The sequence below is a fragment of the Tamandua tetradactyla genome, chromosome 15 (assembly GCF_023851605.1).
Source record: "Tamandua tetradactyla isolate mTamTet1 chromosome 15, mTamTet1.pri, whole genome shotgun sequence".
Lineage (NCBI taxonomy): Eukaryota > Metazoa > Chordata > Mammalia > Pilosa > Myrmecophagidae > Tamandua > Tamandua tetradactyla.
In genome coordinates this window covers 74,756,633-74,770,458 of record NC_135341.1, presented here as the reverse complement: position 1 = coordinate 74,770,458, position 13,826 = coordinate 74,756,633, and the positions used below count along the sequence as shown (strand labels likewise).

Below are 13,826 nucleotides of genomic sequence, written 5' to 3'. Positions count from 1 at the left end.
AAGTGGAGGGCCACACCCAGCCCGCCTGCCTTCACAGCAGCCACTCGAAACCTTTCACCATCTCGGTTAGATGAATGATATCACAGGCTAAACCACTCAATGGGCAGACCCAAGATGTGACACCCAACCATCTAGCCACACCACACCCTTTCTTCTTCCGCTTAAGAAAAGGAGTGAGAATGATATTATAAGGATGACCTAGAATCTACTCCAGTTATTTTTTATTTTCTTTCAAGTAAATAAATTTCTTTCAAGCTTCAGAAATTTCTGAAAACAATCTTGTAATTGTTTACAAGATATGGTAGCGAGCATAATACTGTCTTAGACCAACTGCTATATCACTTCTAAGGTATGCCCTTCTTTAATTATAAATCCAACCTGCATCGCTTACTAGGTTTGTGGTAAGATCAAATGATATAACTATGCACATGAAATCATATCTGCAATTATTCTAATTCCATGTTCAATCCTAAGGGAGGCAAACACTGGACTGGAATGAGCAGACTTTTCTCTGTGTTAGCAATCTATGCTACAGGAAAGCAACCTGCTGAAATCTCTTTATATTCTAACCGAAGGAGAAAATAATAGAAGGAATTCAGAACAATTACCTAAAACCAGGAGGTAGGTCTAAAACCAAGGTAGAGTAGAGAACAAATCCTTGTACATCAGAAAACAAAAACAAACAAAAATAAAAACAGCACCCTGATTTCATTACAAATCCAAAGCAGAATGTTCCATTAAAATAACTGCATGCATTATAAGAGTATGTCTATCGCAAAAGTCATAGATATGCCTACCAAGCTCTATATTTTGATCTGCTAAGTTTGGTCTAAATCCCAAACAAGAATATAATAGGAAACTAATGTACATTCTTGACCCTTTGCTCCTAGCCAAAATATATTTATAAGATATTAGAGAAAAGAACTAGAAAGTTTAGCAGCCAGTTCATAGGTGGCTAGCAAAGGAACACCTAGTAAAGAAAGAACTTTGTCCCAGGTTCTATTTCTGAGTAGGCGGGCAGCCTCCCTGACCCCCCAAAACGGGGGATACCCATTTAGACATGGTTTCCTTGGCACAGATTGGAGAGTCTTTCACAATTTGCTGCATTACCCCTATTCTATCCCGCTACACTTCTGTGGGATTTGGCTTGGATTCTGGCCATCGTCCACAGTCTTCATAAAGAAGATAATAAGCCCATGATTTGACAGCTAATTAGCCTGAGTAATTATATATTTTCATAAATGTAAGAACTATAGCAAATAAAAGTATATTGTTCCAAATTTTATTTATAATTTGTATACTAAAGGTGCTTATGAACTATGCATCAAATGGTTTCCTAGATGGTAAAAAATGAAAAAAGAAAATATTACCCATCACCAGTTAAAAGGGTTTTATGTAGAACTTAAGAAAATATTAGAACTTGACAGTGACTGCATTTATTTAAATAAAAGATTGTTGTACACTTTCTATGTTTTATGTTCTGTGCTATGCTCATTGTGTGCCATCTTATCTATTCCTTACTAACCCCCTGCAAACTGGGTGTTATTATTCCCATTATACACACGGAAAACTGAGGCATGAAAATATTCATTTTTCAACCCCAGCTCACAGAGCTGGTAAATGGCAGAAGTAGGATAAAAGCCAAAGTGTGGTTCCAAAACACTTTCAAGTACAAAAATAGACTTTTGTGAAATATCTATGGATATTCCAAAAGCTTTAGCCAGTATTAATTTGAACATAATGTAGGTAAGGTCACTCTAAACTAGAAGAAAGTACTGAATTATAGACTTTATTTAAATACTATGTTATCCACCATAAGCATATGGAGAGACTCAAAGTAACCACTGTAGCATCCATGGTCTCTCGAGAACATACCGACTAGCTGCAAGGTATCCAGTGAGCTGAAAGCATCCAAGTGCAGCATTGCAGGGATCTTGTAGAATTTGAGTGTTGGGAGATACAAAAGCCTGGCATTTCCACCCAATGCAGATTCCTCTGTGGGAAATTTAAGCTCCGCATTGGACTGCCTGAGGCTTTCTCAGAGCTACTGTGCAGTCTGAGGCTCTTCTGACCCCATCCTCCTTCCTATCTCACTCCTTTCCCAGGACCTAAACTGCATTCTGCAAGTTCTCCCTGCTCACTCTGATCCCACTCCTTTTTTTTTTTCTCTCTTTTTTTCAAGAGACATCAACCTCGTTGCATCTTTAACATTTCTAACTTACTTGGTGTCTGCCTCCCAGACACAGCCACTATAAAGTATTTTCACATGGAGGCCCTATACCAAGTCTGTTTTTTAGACATAAAGAGTGATCCAACAACCAATATTTGCTTATGCTCTCATATGTAAAGTACTGTGATGGGGTAAAGGTTAAACTGATACAATTGAGAGAAACAGGGAATGCCTGTGATGTAAGACTAATGTCATAAACCCTTTTATTTCTATTAATTATGGGGCAGCAAATACACTAAGGAATTTGGGAGGATTACCTCGTGGTGGTGTGGCCAACTCTAGCAAATTAATATTGTTAATACTGCTCTATGGTTATTGCAGAAAGGGAAACCATACTTGTGCACAGTTGGTGGCATGCATAAAAGATTATTTAAATATAAAGCTATCAAGAAAGAAGCGATGGCTAGGAGACTCAAAAGCATATATGGGGTGGATGACGGTGGCTCAGTGGCATGCCAGAGACCTGGGTTCGATTCCCAGTGCCTGTCCATGTACAAAAAATAAAAAGCATATATGGAAGATTTCTATACCCAAGTGTCTGAAATGCCTCCATTGTTTTTTGTCTTTCTGGCACCCATCTATTGAGATTAGATTACAATCCCCCTTAAGAAGAAATTATGAAAGAACACCAAGGCAGGCAATTAGCTTCTTCTGGCAACTTCTTATTATCTGTTTTCCAAACTGAATTAACCTCTGTAAGAAATGAGTGCCGTTTATGCCAAAAAACATTAGCATGCTTTATAGGAATTTTCCCTCAATTTAGTCATTCATACAATAAATATTTACCAAGCACCCACTCTGAGCCATCAATGGGAATAAAATAATAAGACAGACATGGTCTGTGCTCTCACTGGTCTTCGAGTCTAGATCAGTGTTTTTCAAACTTTAACATGCATACGAATCACCAGGATTTTGTCAAAATGAACATTCTGCTCCAGTAATCTACATTTTAAACTGGTTTGAGATTCTACATTTCTAACAAATTCTCTGTGACCCCAGCACTACTGGTCTCAGGAGATCCCACTCTGACTAACCAGGGAAGAGCTTACTGGTTCTCAGCTGCTGGGCTGTGACTCTCCTTTCCTGTGAGTGCTTCTCACGGGTTCCACCAAATGCGAGTCCATGAATATGGACCATACAACTGAATGTTTGTGGGGTGGAATTTCGAGCTGTAAGAGCAACAAATGCAGGAGCATGATTTACTGAAAGTAAAAAGTAAGAGATTGAAGCATGGTATGACATCAAGACAGCTTCAAAGAATGAGAGCTCCCTGGAACAGTGATATGTGGACTTGTGAACAGATTGGCCCATCTGGGACACTGAACCACTCTCCGCCTCAATGACAAAGACATGAAGGGGCCAAGTGAGACATTTAAAAAAAAATTCTTTTTTTCAACATCTACGTTTTTTTAGCCAGTATTCACCTTTCAGCCCTCTCAGGTGCACCACTAAAATTTCTCATACAGGGCCCCATGAAAGCACCAAGGTTGGTCTCGTTCAAAATGTATAATCTTACAAATAAAAGGAGGCTAAATATATATCTAGAGACCATATATTCTAAGCAAATGCTTATGCAAATTGGCAAATTATTATGTCTTAAAATAGGGTGGTGGGGGATGTAGGGGATGGAGGGAAGGAAGGGGCCTAATTTTATTCTGTGCTATTTGAAGCTAATAAAGCAGGTCTCATTGAGTAAACTGGAGTGGGGTGGAGAGTTGGGATTGTTCATTTTTCACAGATTTAAAGAGAAAATTAATCTGAGTATAAAAAGGGTAAAGTCACTTTGATCTCTACAACCCAATACGCTCAAGTGCAAAATGCAGTGAAAGATTACATGTGTCGTAAACTCATTTCAAATACGTACTTAGCCAACTAATCTTTAATAGTAAGAAGAAACCTCCATTAATAATTTAAAGGAGCCATGGCCAGAAAGAAAAGTCAAGGGGTTAGGAGGAAAGGACTATTGTTGTTAGCTGTGAAGCCAGATATGTGTATTTACAAAGCATATTAATAAATACATTCCTTCACATGGGCACCAAAGATAAATAGGTTTATGAAGAGTTCATCCTGCAATCTCAGAGACAAATCCGAACAGTGGGCTGCAAATGCTGCATCTCTGCAAACACACTACCCTGCAGACAGATGCAGAAAAATGAAGTCAAATCCATTATACTGCGCACAAAGTACTATGAAACATGACAGTCATCTGGATTTTTTTGGTAGTCTTCCTATATTTCTAGAAGCAAGAGAAAAAGAGAAGTGGGAAATGCCTCTAGTCATAAGTGACAAAGGATATTGGATACTGCTGCCATTGTTCCTCATAGAAAATTCTATTTTTGTTTTTTTCTGCACATGTGCTATTTTACTTCAAAAAAAGAAAGAAAGATAGGAAGGATTTGACAGGCAAATAAATCTAGGAGACTTTCCCACCTACAACAATTAGTAGCTGGCACTGATGTGGCCCTCATTGCCACAAAACTGAAAACACTTAAGGAGGATCAAAGGAGTCATTTAACTGCCTATCACAAAAAAAACAAACAAATTAAAGACCACCCTAAACATCAAAGCGAGATAATTGAATCACTTCAGCAAAAAACAAGCGCCTGAATCAAGGATGGTGGTGATTGGCTGGAAGGTGACACAATCCAAGATAGCTGTATTCTTTTTCTATGGCTGCCATGACAAATTAGCACAAACTCAGTGGCTTATACAATATGAAGTTATTGCCTTACAGTTCTGTAGGTAAGTCTGACAGGGGACTCACAAGGCTAAATTCAAGGTGTCCACAGGATGCATTCCTTTTTGAAGGTTCTAGTGGGGAATCTACTTCCTGGCCTTCTCCAGCTTCTAGAGGCTGCTCTCTCTGGTTTTTCTCGTTCCTGCCTCCCTCTTCCACTTTTTTTGGCACAGGCAGGCACTAGGAATTGAACCCAGTTCTCCAGCATGGCAGGCGAGAACTCTGCCTGCTGAGCCACCGTGGCCCACCACCTCTTCCACTTTTAAAGACCCTTGTGATTACCTTGGGCCCATCCAGGTGATGCAAGATAATCTTCGAATTTTAAAGGCAGCAGGTGAGCACCCTTAATTCCATCCGCAACTAATTCATTGCCTTTGCCATAGAACCTGACATATTCACAGGTTCCAAGGATGAGCATGTGGGTAAGTGAGTGGGCGTCTGCTGCCTACCATGGCAGCCTTCTTCAGCTGGTGGAAATGAGGAGTTAGATTATGATAGGTTATAAAGCTTGTGCTTACAATTATTACCCTGCTCACCAGCAGTTTTATGAAGGCTTCGATGACCCCCAAGTAGAATTGTACCTATTCAGGACAGAAGACATTTAAGAATCACTTCACATGTACTGAGAGTTTTGCTTTTAAGGTTTAATCATAAATAATTTGAAGACTGAACAAGAATTTTTTTTTGTCCAGCCTTTTGGAATCTAGTTATTTTATGAAAAAATAAGAAACTTATAGTGTTCATATTTGGTTCAAGTCAATGGATTCTTGTGAAAAGGAATAAAGGGATTGGGCTGTCTAATTGGAACACAGGGCTCAAGCCATTCAATTATATCTTCAGATTTTATCAATTACTCCAATTTCAGAGTCAGGTAACTAAGGCTGCTGTGATAGAGATCCCTAGTGCTCACCCATATCTGATTCTTTTTACCACGGATCAAGTAAGACTATTTACTCCCACCCTTTTGCTGTTATTTTGAAACACATGACTAGTTTTAGTCACTGCAATTGAGAGGAGGTGATTTCCAAGCTGAGTATTTAGAGTTAGCGTGCCACCTGCACACTCCTCTTTCTGTTGTTGTGGTGATCTTTTTCTTTTGCATGCTATGTGGGGGAAGTCACATTTCATTCTTTTTCCATGCGAATTTCCTGTTACAGAAGCACCATTTGTTGACTTTTTTTTTTGAGCACATGGGTCATTCAAACCGAGTCTCCAAGAACTCCACCACTGAACTACCCGTGCACCCCCTGCTGTAGTGATCTCATAAGCCACATGTTGAGATGGTGGTAGCACAAAACAGAAGAAACCTGGATGTGTAGTCACTGCACTGGTAACAGCTTCACCAGAGAGATTTCCTGACCCTCAAAGGATCTTATGAGGCTGAAATATGGACCCTTATTACCTTAGTCGCCATGTTTACTTGTTACAGCAGCAAGCCTGGCCTAGCCTAACCAATACAATTCAGAAATGCCATTTTGTGCTTTATTGAATCATAGACACCATCAATTTTAAGATGCACCATGATTTTATATATCACTAAGACAAAAACCATAACTAAATTATGATACGTCACCTGTTTAAAGATGCATCTCAATTTCAGAGATGTGAAAATGTACAAAAATGTCTATTTTAAACAAGATGAAATGTGTCAAATTTTAAGGAAACCTAGAAAATTAAAATACTTGCCCCATTTTCTAATAAGAATGTTAAATTATTTTGGGATATAAATTAAATAGAAAAATGTCTAACATTTCTTTTATTAATTTAGCAACAATTTAAATTTATTTTCTCATATTATATAATATATTTAGAGATCATTGCTTTTTACCCCCATCTAAAATTCCATGAAACACAAGTCTTCAAATTCCTCACGCATCTATGGACATGTGTCTCCATGACTCCACTGTCCAGAAGACCTCCATCTAAGATATTTGAGATACAGCTCTCCTTGAATCTGTATTAAAAACTGTCGTTACAAGTTTTATATTAAAGTACCACTATTCTTTTGAAGCAGATAGGGCAGTTTCTATGTTGTTGTCTACCCTATATCTATACTCTTTACAGCATTACCACTAACTATATTGCATTTAAAAGTGATTTTCAAAAGGCTTGTTAGCAAGGACCTCCTGGTTTCACAGTCCAGGAGAGGGTACATGTTAAGTGCACAAATCATACTTTTAAAAGGGAGTGTGGTAGTTAGAGTGTTGTCAACTTGGCCAGGTGAAGGCACCTAGTTCTGTTGCTGTGGACATGAGCCAATGGCATGTGAACCTCATCTGTTGCCTTTTACATCTGCTGCCGATTACATCTGCAGTCAGCTGGGAGGAGTGCCTGCTGCAATGAATGATGTTTGACTTAATTGGCTGGTGCTTAAATGAGAGAGCGCAATGTAGCACAGCCCAAGCAACTCAGCATACCTCATCTCAGAGCTCATAGCTCAGCCCAGGCCTTTGGAGATGCAGAGAGAAATCACCCCAGGGAAAGTTGTTGGAACCCAGAGGCCTGGAGAGAAGGCCAGCAGAGACCATCCTGTGCCTTCCCACATAAGCAAGAACCTCAGATGAAAGTTAGCTGCCTTTCCTTTGAAGAACTAATGAAATAAATCCCCTTTTATTAAAAGCCAATCCATCTCTGGTGTGGTGCATTCTGGCAGCTAGCAAACTAGAATAGGGAGCACAGGGTGGATTCTAAGGAAGGAGAAAATGATTACTGAGAATAGTGAATAGTTGAGCAGCTCTCGTGGGAGATATCAAAAAAGGCCAAATCCAGGAGGAAGTCATGAAGCTAGGCCTTAAAAGATGGGTAGAATTGCCAGAGGTACAGAAGAGGTGATAAGCACCATTCTAAACCTCCTTTGTTGGGTATGGTAATAACAGTTCCCATCATTTATTGAGCCAGGCACAGTAATAGACATCTTATGTTTATTATCTTTCTTAATAGTTACATTAAAAATGCTGAGGTTGGTATAACTAATTCCCTTTTATTGATTACAAAAATCTAAAAATTGACAATCAGAGAAATTAAGTGTCAGAGCCAGGACTCAACTCAGATCTGAATGATTCTCTTTCCCGGGTCATTTGTCAGCTGAAATTTCTTTGGGTGTCATCACGATGCTGCCAACGTGGGAAGCTCGCAGGATCCGAGCATGAATGCAAAGCTTCCACAGATAGAAAATAAATATACCAACTAAAGGAAAATCATTCCATGGTATGTCAAAATGCTGTCTGCAAGACACTTTACATAAGATTTTACCTTATTTGTATTCTATTGTACCTTAGAACCAGGATTGACATTTAATTTTCTGCTTAATTGAGTCATTCCAAGCCTGAACCATGATGCCCCAGGCAAAGTTGCTGATGGGTGTTCTCTACTCTACCTTGGTTTAATATTCACGGTATACATCTAGCTAAAGGATGAGCTGCAGAATCATACACAGCCTTCCAGGTAAGAAACTGATTTCAAGAGGCCCATTATGCTGATTTTCTCTATAAATACCTGATGTTCTGGGGACCACTTTTCTTCCTAGTTCTGTTAGGCCTGCTTAGGACACCACAGCAAAGGAGGTGGTTGCGGTACATATTATTCTGCACTCATTTTTTCAAATTGGATATAATGTTTTGAATTTCAGTTAGAGATACCTACCCAACTTGTCACGCAGAAGGAATACTCTAAATTATTAAATATGCCTCAGGGTGGAGAATCAGCACATCTTCATTCAATATTAGATTCATTCTCATTATCCTCTAGAATTCAGAAAATTAGAGAGTAACTGCAGGGATTGTTATTCCCGAAAGTAAAGTCAGGTGGAAACAATGAAACACAAATGTAACTCGGTGGAATAAGTGACAAATATGAACTAAAACCACCATCAATTTATATTTATAAGCAAATCTTTAGGACATCTAAAGCTCTGGAAGAGGTGGGCCAGATAGGAACATGGACAAGACCATGGGCATTTTAATCTTCTTTTCCGAAGGCTGGTGAGCCAGGAAGTCTTAGGGATCCTCTGCCTTGGCTGGCTTGGGGCTGGCTTTTGTTTTAATAAGCCCAGGCTGCTTCAGAGGCATTAGGTTCCTTTAGACTGGCTGGTGCTTTAGAAAGGCCTGCCCTTCAAATGTGGTCCCTCCAATGATAATAGTTGAAGAGAAGATTTAAAGGATCCCAGCTTCTTGTCTCTAACCAGCCAATTTTCCTCCCAAGAGAAGTCCCTAAAATTCTGCTTAACATTCCTTGTGGAAGACAATGTTGTTCAACTGGCATTAGAAGAAAACACCATGATGATTTTTTGTACTAAGGACTTTGTGCCCCAGTCAACATTTAGAGATCTTCTCTGATACTTCCCCTCTCTACAACTTCACCCCAGTTTTTCTCAGACATTCATTCACTAAAACAAGATTGATGGGTATTAATCAAAATATTTTTTCTTCCATTCTCTTATCTGGATATCTTAATTTTTTATCAAATTATTGAGGTGTAATTTATATATGATGAAATGCACTCATTTTAATGTGTGATGAGTTTTGGCAAATGCATATGTCTGGATAACACATCAGGATACACAACTTTTCCATCACCCCAAAAGGTTCCTTTGAGCCTGTTTGGAGTCAATTCCCACCACTATCACCCTATGCAACCAATGAATTAATTTCTATCACTATAGATTAATACTGCTGGACTTTGTATAAATAGAATAATTCAGTATGAAATCGTTTGCATGGAACATCTTTCACTTACAATAATGTTTATGAGATTCATCCATGTTGTCCTGTTAGGAGTAATTTGTTCCTTTTTATTGCTGAGTAGTATTACATTCTGTGGATATAATATACACCTGTTCATCTATTCACTTATTGCCGGAGACTGACTTGTTGCAAATTCTGGGGACTCATGAATAAAGTGTACAGATCTTCTTATGTATGTATGTTTTCATTTCTTTCTGGGAGCTATTTAGAGGTGAAATTGCTGAGTCAGTAGAATTTCTTTCTTTTTTAATTAAAACAATACAAATATATTGTTGTTTAACAGAGTTCAAACCACCTTGCTTCTGCACCAACATTTAACAGGAAGAGATGACACGATAGATCATGGAGTAGCTCACAACCGAAAAGGGCATAAGAGTTCCCAGGGGAAAGCAAAGTATCAGAGTTTTGAGGTTAGAGCTTTCTTGGAGCACAGAGAAGGGGCTCAGGACTTGCTCAAGGAGTCACTGAAAGGGAAACTGAGAAATGACAGCTGGTCAGGCTGTGATGGGCAGCCAAGATCAATAGGGAAGCATCTACATCTGAATCTTTGGGTTAGGAGCAGGGCTCTGGGTCAGCCTGGGGCCCATTAGTCTCAGGCTATTCCATAGCTTACAAGAAACACTGCTCAGAAACTCAGCTCAGAAATAGGCTGGAGTACAATGAAGTGTCTGGCAAAAAAATCTTCAGCATTACATAAAAAGAGTTAAATAGGAATAATTTATTTAAGGTTCCAGTTGTACTTTCTCCATGATTAGAATGGTTACCCATGACTTTGGCAAGATTAAATCAACTGCAGTCAACTAAAGGCATATCACATGTAGATGTAAATAATAAGTCTTATCTCATCTTCTTTCCCTGCAACTAACATCTCACACCCTAGAGGTAATTTTCTAATTTAACATCCAAGACTGATTAAACATTTGGTGTGGGAGTAAAATATGACTGTGTAATTTTATTTTATATATACATTCTAGATTAAAATAATAAACAAAAACTTCCTCTGGATGCTGAAAGTTGCCTGTCGGGTCTTCTAGAAGGCAAAGAGTATTGAGAAAATACTTAACCACTTCAGAGTTTGCCAAGAAATTAAAGACTCATTTCATGATTAAGCTACGTGACCATTGACTTTCTTGCAGTTCCCATCATTCTAATGAATTATCAAACCCACATTTGTATTTTCATAGTTCTAAGTCCCCTTTTGCAGTTTAATATTTAAGAAAGAATAAGATTTAGAAAAAAAAATTTACAGAGAGAAAAAAATAGGGGAAATGTTTCAATTATTTTGCAAGGCATTTGTCCCAACCGAAACGATTAGGCATTTTATGGATCTTGCAGGTTACTATGGAGATTTACATGTATTTCCCTGTAGCATGAACAAGTGCATCAAAGAAGATTTGACTATTTCCAGTTTGGTAAATAATTATGCTATCCACCATATTGAAACCTGCATGACAAAAGACAAAATGTGAAGTAAGGAAGACACCAGCTTGAGTTTCTTGGTAGTAGGTGGAACTTGTGGTGCAGGGCTGGTTTAGGAGTAATTTGGCTACAACAGTTCACAAAAATTAGCATAGGGACACACAAAGACAACTTCTGAAAGTCCAATTCACATGACACGTGCATTTGTTTCTTACAAATCCTTGTTCCTACCCACCACTTCCAAATACCCACTTTGGGGGAAATAGAAAGGGTAGTGTACTAAAAAGCAGGAGGCGTAGATTCTTTTTTTTTTTTTTTTTAACATGGGCAGGTACCGGGAATCGAACCCAAGTCCTCTGGCATGGCAGGCAAGCATTCTTGCCTGCTGAGCCACCGTGGCCCACCTGGTGTAGTCTTTTAAGTAAATCAGCTAATATCTTTGACTTCTCATCTATGAAATGCCGGAATGGATACTTTTTCTATTTGAAGCCTGGAGGCTGGGCCCAAACTTCTTGATCCTAGACTCTCCATTCAAAATCCTCTCCTGGGATTTCCATTTTAAACATAGCTATGGCTCTTCCCTCCAGCAGAGCACAATCCATCCGCATCTAAGGGTCACACAATGTCCTAGCTCTCTGTTTTATGTTCTTGATAAGAAAGGCCCATGGGACATTTCTATACTTGTAAATTTTACTTTTGGAAAATAATAAATATTAAGAAAATAGTTGAAAAAGGTTTAAAATAGAAATCCATGTATAAGACATACTTGGGTGTCAATATATAGGTACAAGATAGCTTCTGCAGCACCATTTCAAAAGTTGACAAATGCTAACCTCAAGAGCTTCAGACACTAGTCTCCACACAGGTAAAGGAGCCAGCACAGACTCCAACAGCTCTATAGGGAAGACCTCAATTGCAAATGTAGGCTGAGCTGACGGGCCAATCCAGCTTTATTACCCTAATTCTCAATTTGAGAAGAGAACTAATTTGTTGCAGAGGTTGCTCAGCCATGACAATGCACCTTGCCTATATCCAACTACAGGAAGTATACCTCATCAAGGGTCCCAGCCCTGAGCTCTGCAATCCATCCCTAAGCTCCCCACAGGAACTACTGGAGCACAGCAGGGGTACTAAGGCAGGCCTCAGAGGGCCAACTTTGCTTGGGGACTTTTGAATGCCTTTGTTGAATCCGCATGGCAGAATGGGACACTTCTACCCATCCTTCTTTCTCCTTCACTCCAACTGAGATTTGGGAGATTTTCATCGTGGTATGATAGTTCTCCAGTCTTTTTCAGCTCCCTTCTTATTTTCCTTCATGCAGGCATTTCCCCCAATTTTGTTCTTGCACTTTTAATCCAGTCTTGGCATCTGCTTCTCAGAGGTCCAGACTAACATATCATTCATCATCTATCCACTCATTTGTTCATTCAAGAAACATTTATGGAGTGTCTGCATTGTCCCTGGAACTTTGTCCAACACTCTGGGGAGGGTGGTGAATGAGGCTGAGAAGACATCTCCATTCATAACCGTGACCCTCACTGTCATACTGGCTTCCCTTCCTTCTGTCTTACTGTGAGCTCAGCCAAGCTAAGAACACTTCCCACATCTCATCTCATTTGCTCTTCACAATAACCCTGAAAGCAGATATTATTATTCTTGTTTGACAGATAAGGAAACTAAGACCTAGAGAGATTAAATTGCTAGGGGGTTTCCCAGGAAATGTAAGGACCAGTTTTTTAATTATAAAACACATGTTTTTAACCATTAGGCTAAGCCACATCTCCCCCATTTGGGTGGCAGCTCTAAGCCCTTTAGTTTTCTAACAATGATTACACATGCATATTGTTGCTTTTTCAAAGCCTAGCTTCATTTCTTCAATTTAGTTATGAGTTATGAGGGCTGGGAAACCATTTATAGAAGAGGGAAAACAAGGAAGTGCTTCAGAACGTTCACGTTCCTACACTGTCCCTAAGCCAAGTTAATTATATTGTTTAACCCACTTAGAAACAAAGTCCCTTACCTTGGGTGAGTTTCTAACTCACCTTCACTATGACAAAGGAGACAGGAGAGGACAAACAAACCTTTGGCTTCTCTGTTCTTCATCCTGGTCAGAGCCCAGCACTGGAAAGTGTATGGCAGGTGATCACATTCATTCATGTCTTTATTAGGGCCCAGCCCCAGGGCCATTGTAAGGCTGGCCACATTCGAGACCAGCCCATGTATCAGCTGAGGAGACCCTTCTGAATAAAAATGGAAACTCATACCGCCATCTCCAAGGTCAGTCATGGTGTCCTCTAGACTTGACTCAAGTTCACCGAGGTCCACAGAAGGAATGGGCTGAGATGCAGTCAGGTCCTCTGAAGTCAGTTCCTCAAATTCCTTATGGAAGGCAATTAACAGTACATGAGAGGTTGATAAGAGAAATAGCTTTATAACAAATTAGAACAATATTTTTGTTTATAAAACTATTGGGAAACATCTCATCCTGTTCCTTAAACATGCTAACAACTTCAGTAAGGCAGTTGAGGATCAGAGGACACCCCTGAATCACTCAAGTGATTTCAGCAAAGCATTTAATCTCTCTCTGGATCAGGACTAGGGCAAGCCAAGTGGATGCATGCCAACCTTGCATTTGCACAATCCTGAGAGTGAGTGTCTCCTTACATCTTGCACAGGGCATCCCTCTTTCCTCACCCTG

General features: G+C 39.4%; 1 protein-coding gene across 1 annotated transcript in view; it reads right to left on the bottom strand.

Moving 5' to 3' along the window:
• Positions 1-13,826, bottom strand: part of NEK11 (NIMA related kinase 11) — a 346,803-nt gene that overhangs the window by 172,956 nt on the left and 160,021 nt on the right. Inside the window, exon 13 of the mRNA XM_077130110.1 lies at positions 13,393-13,507. Coding sequence (XP_076986225.1) covers positions 13,393-13,507 — 115 coding nt within the window. The remainder of the gene's footprint in view (positions 1-13,392; positions 13,508-13,826) is intronic.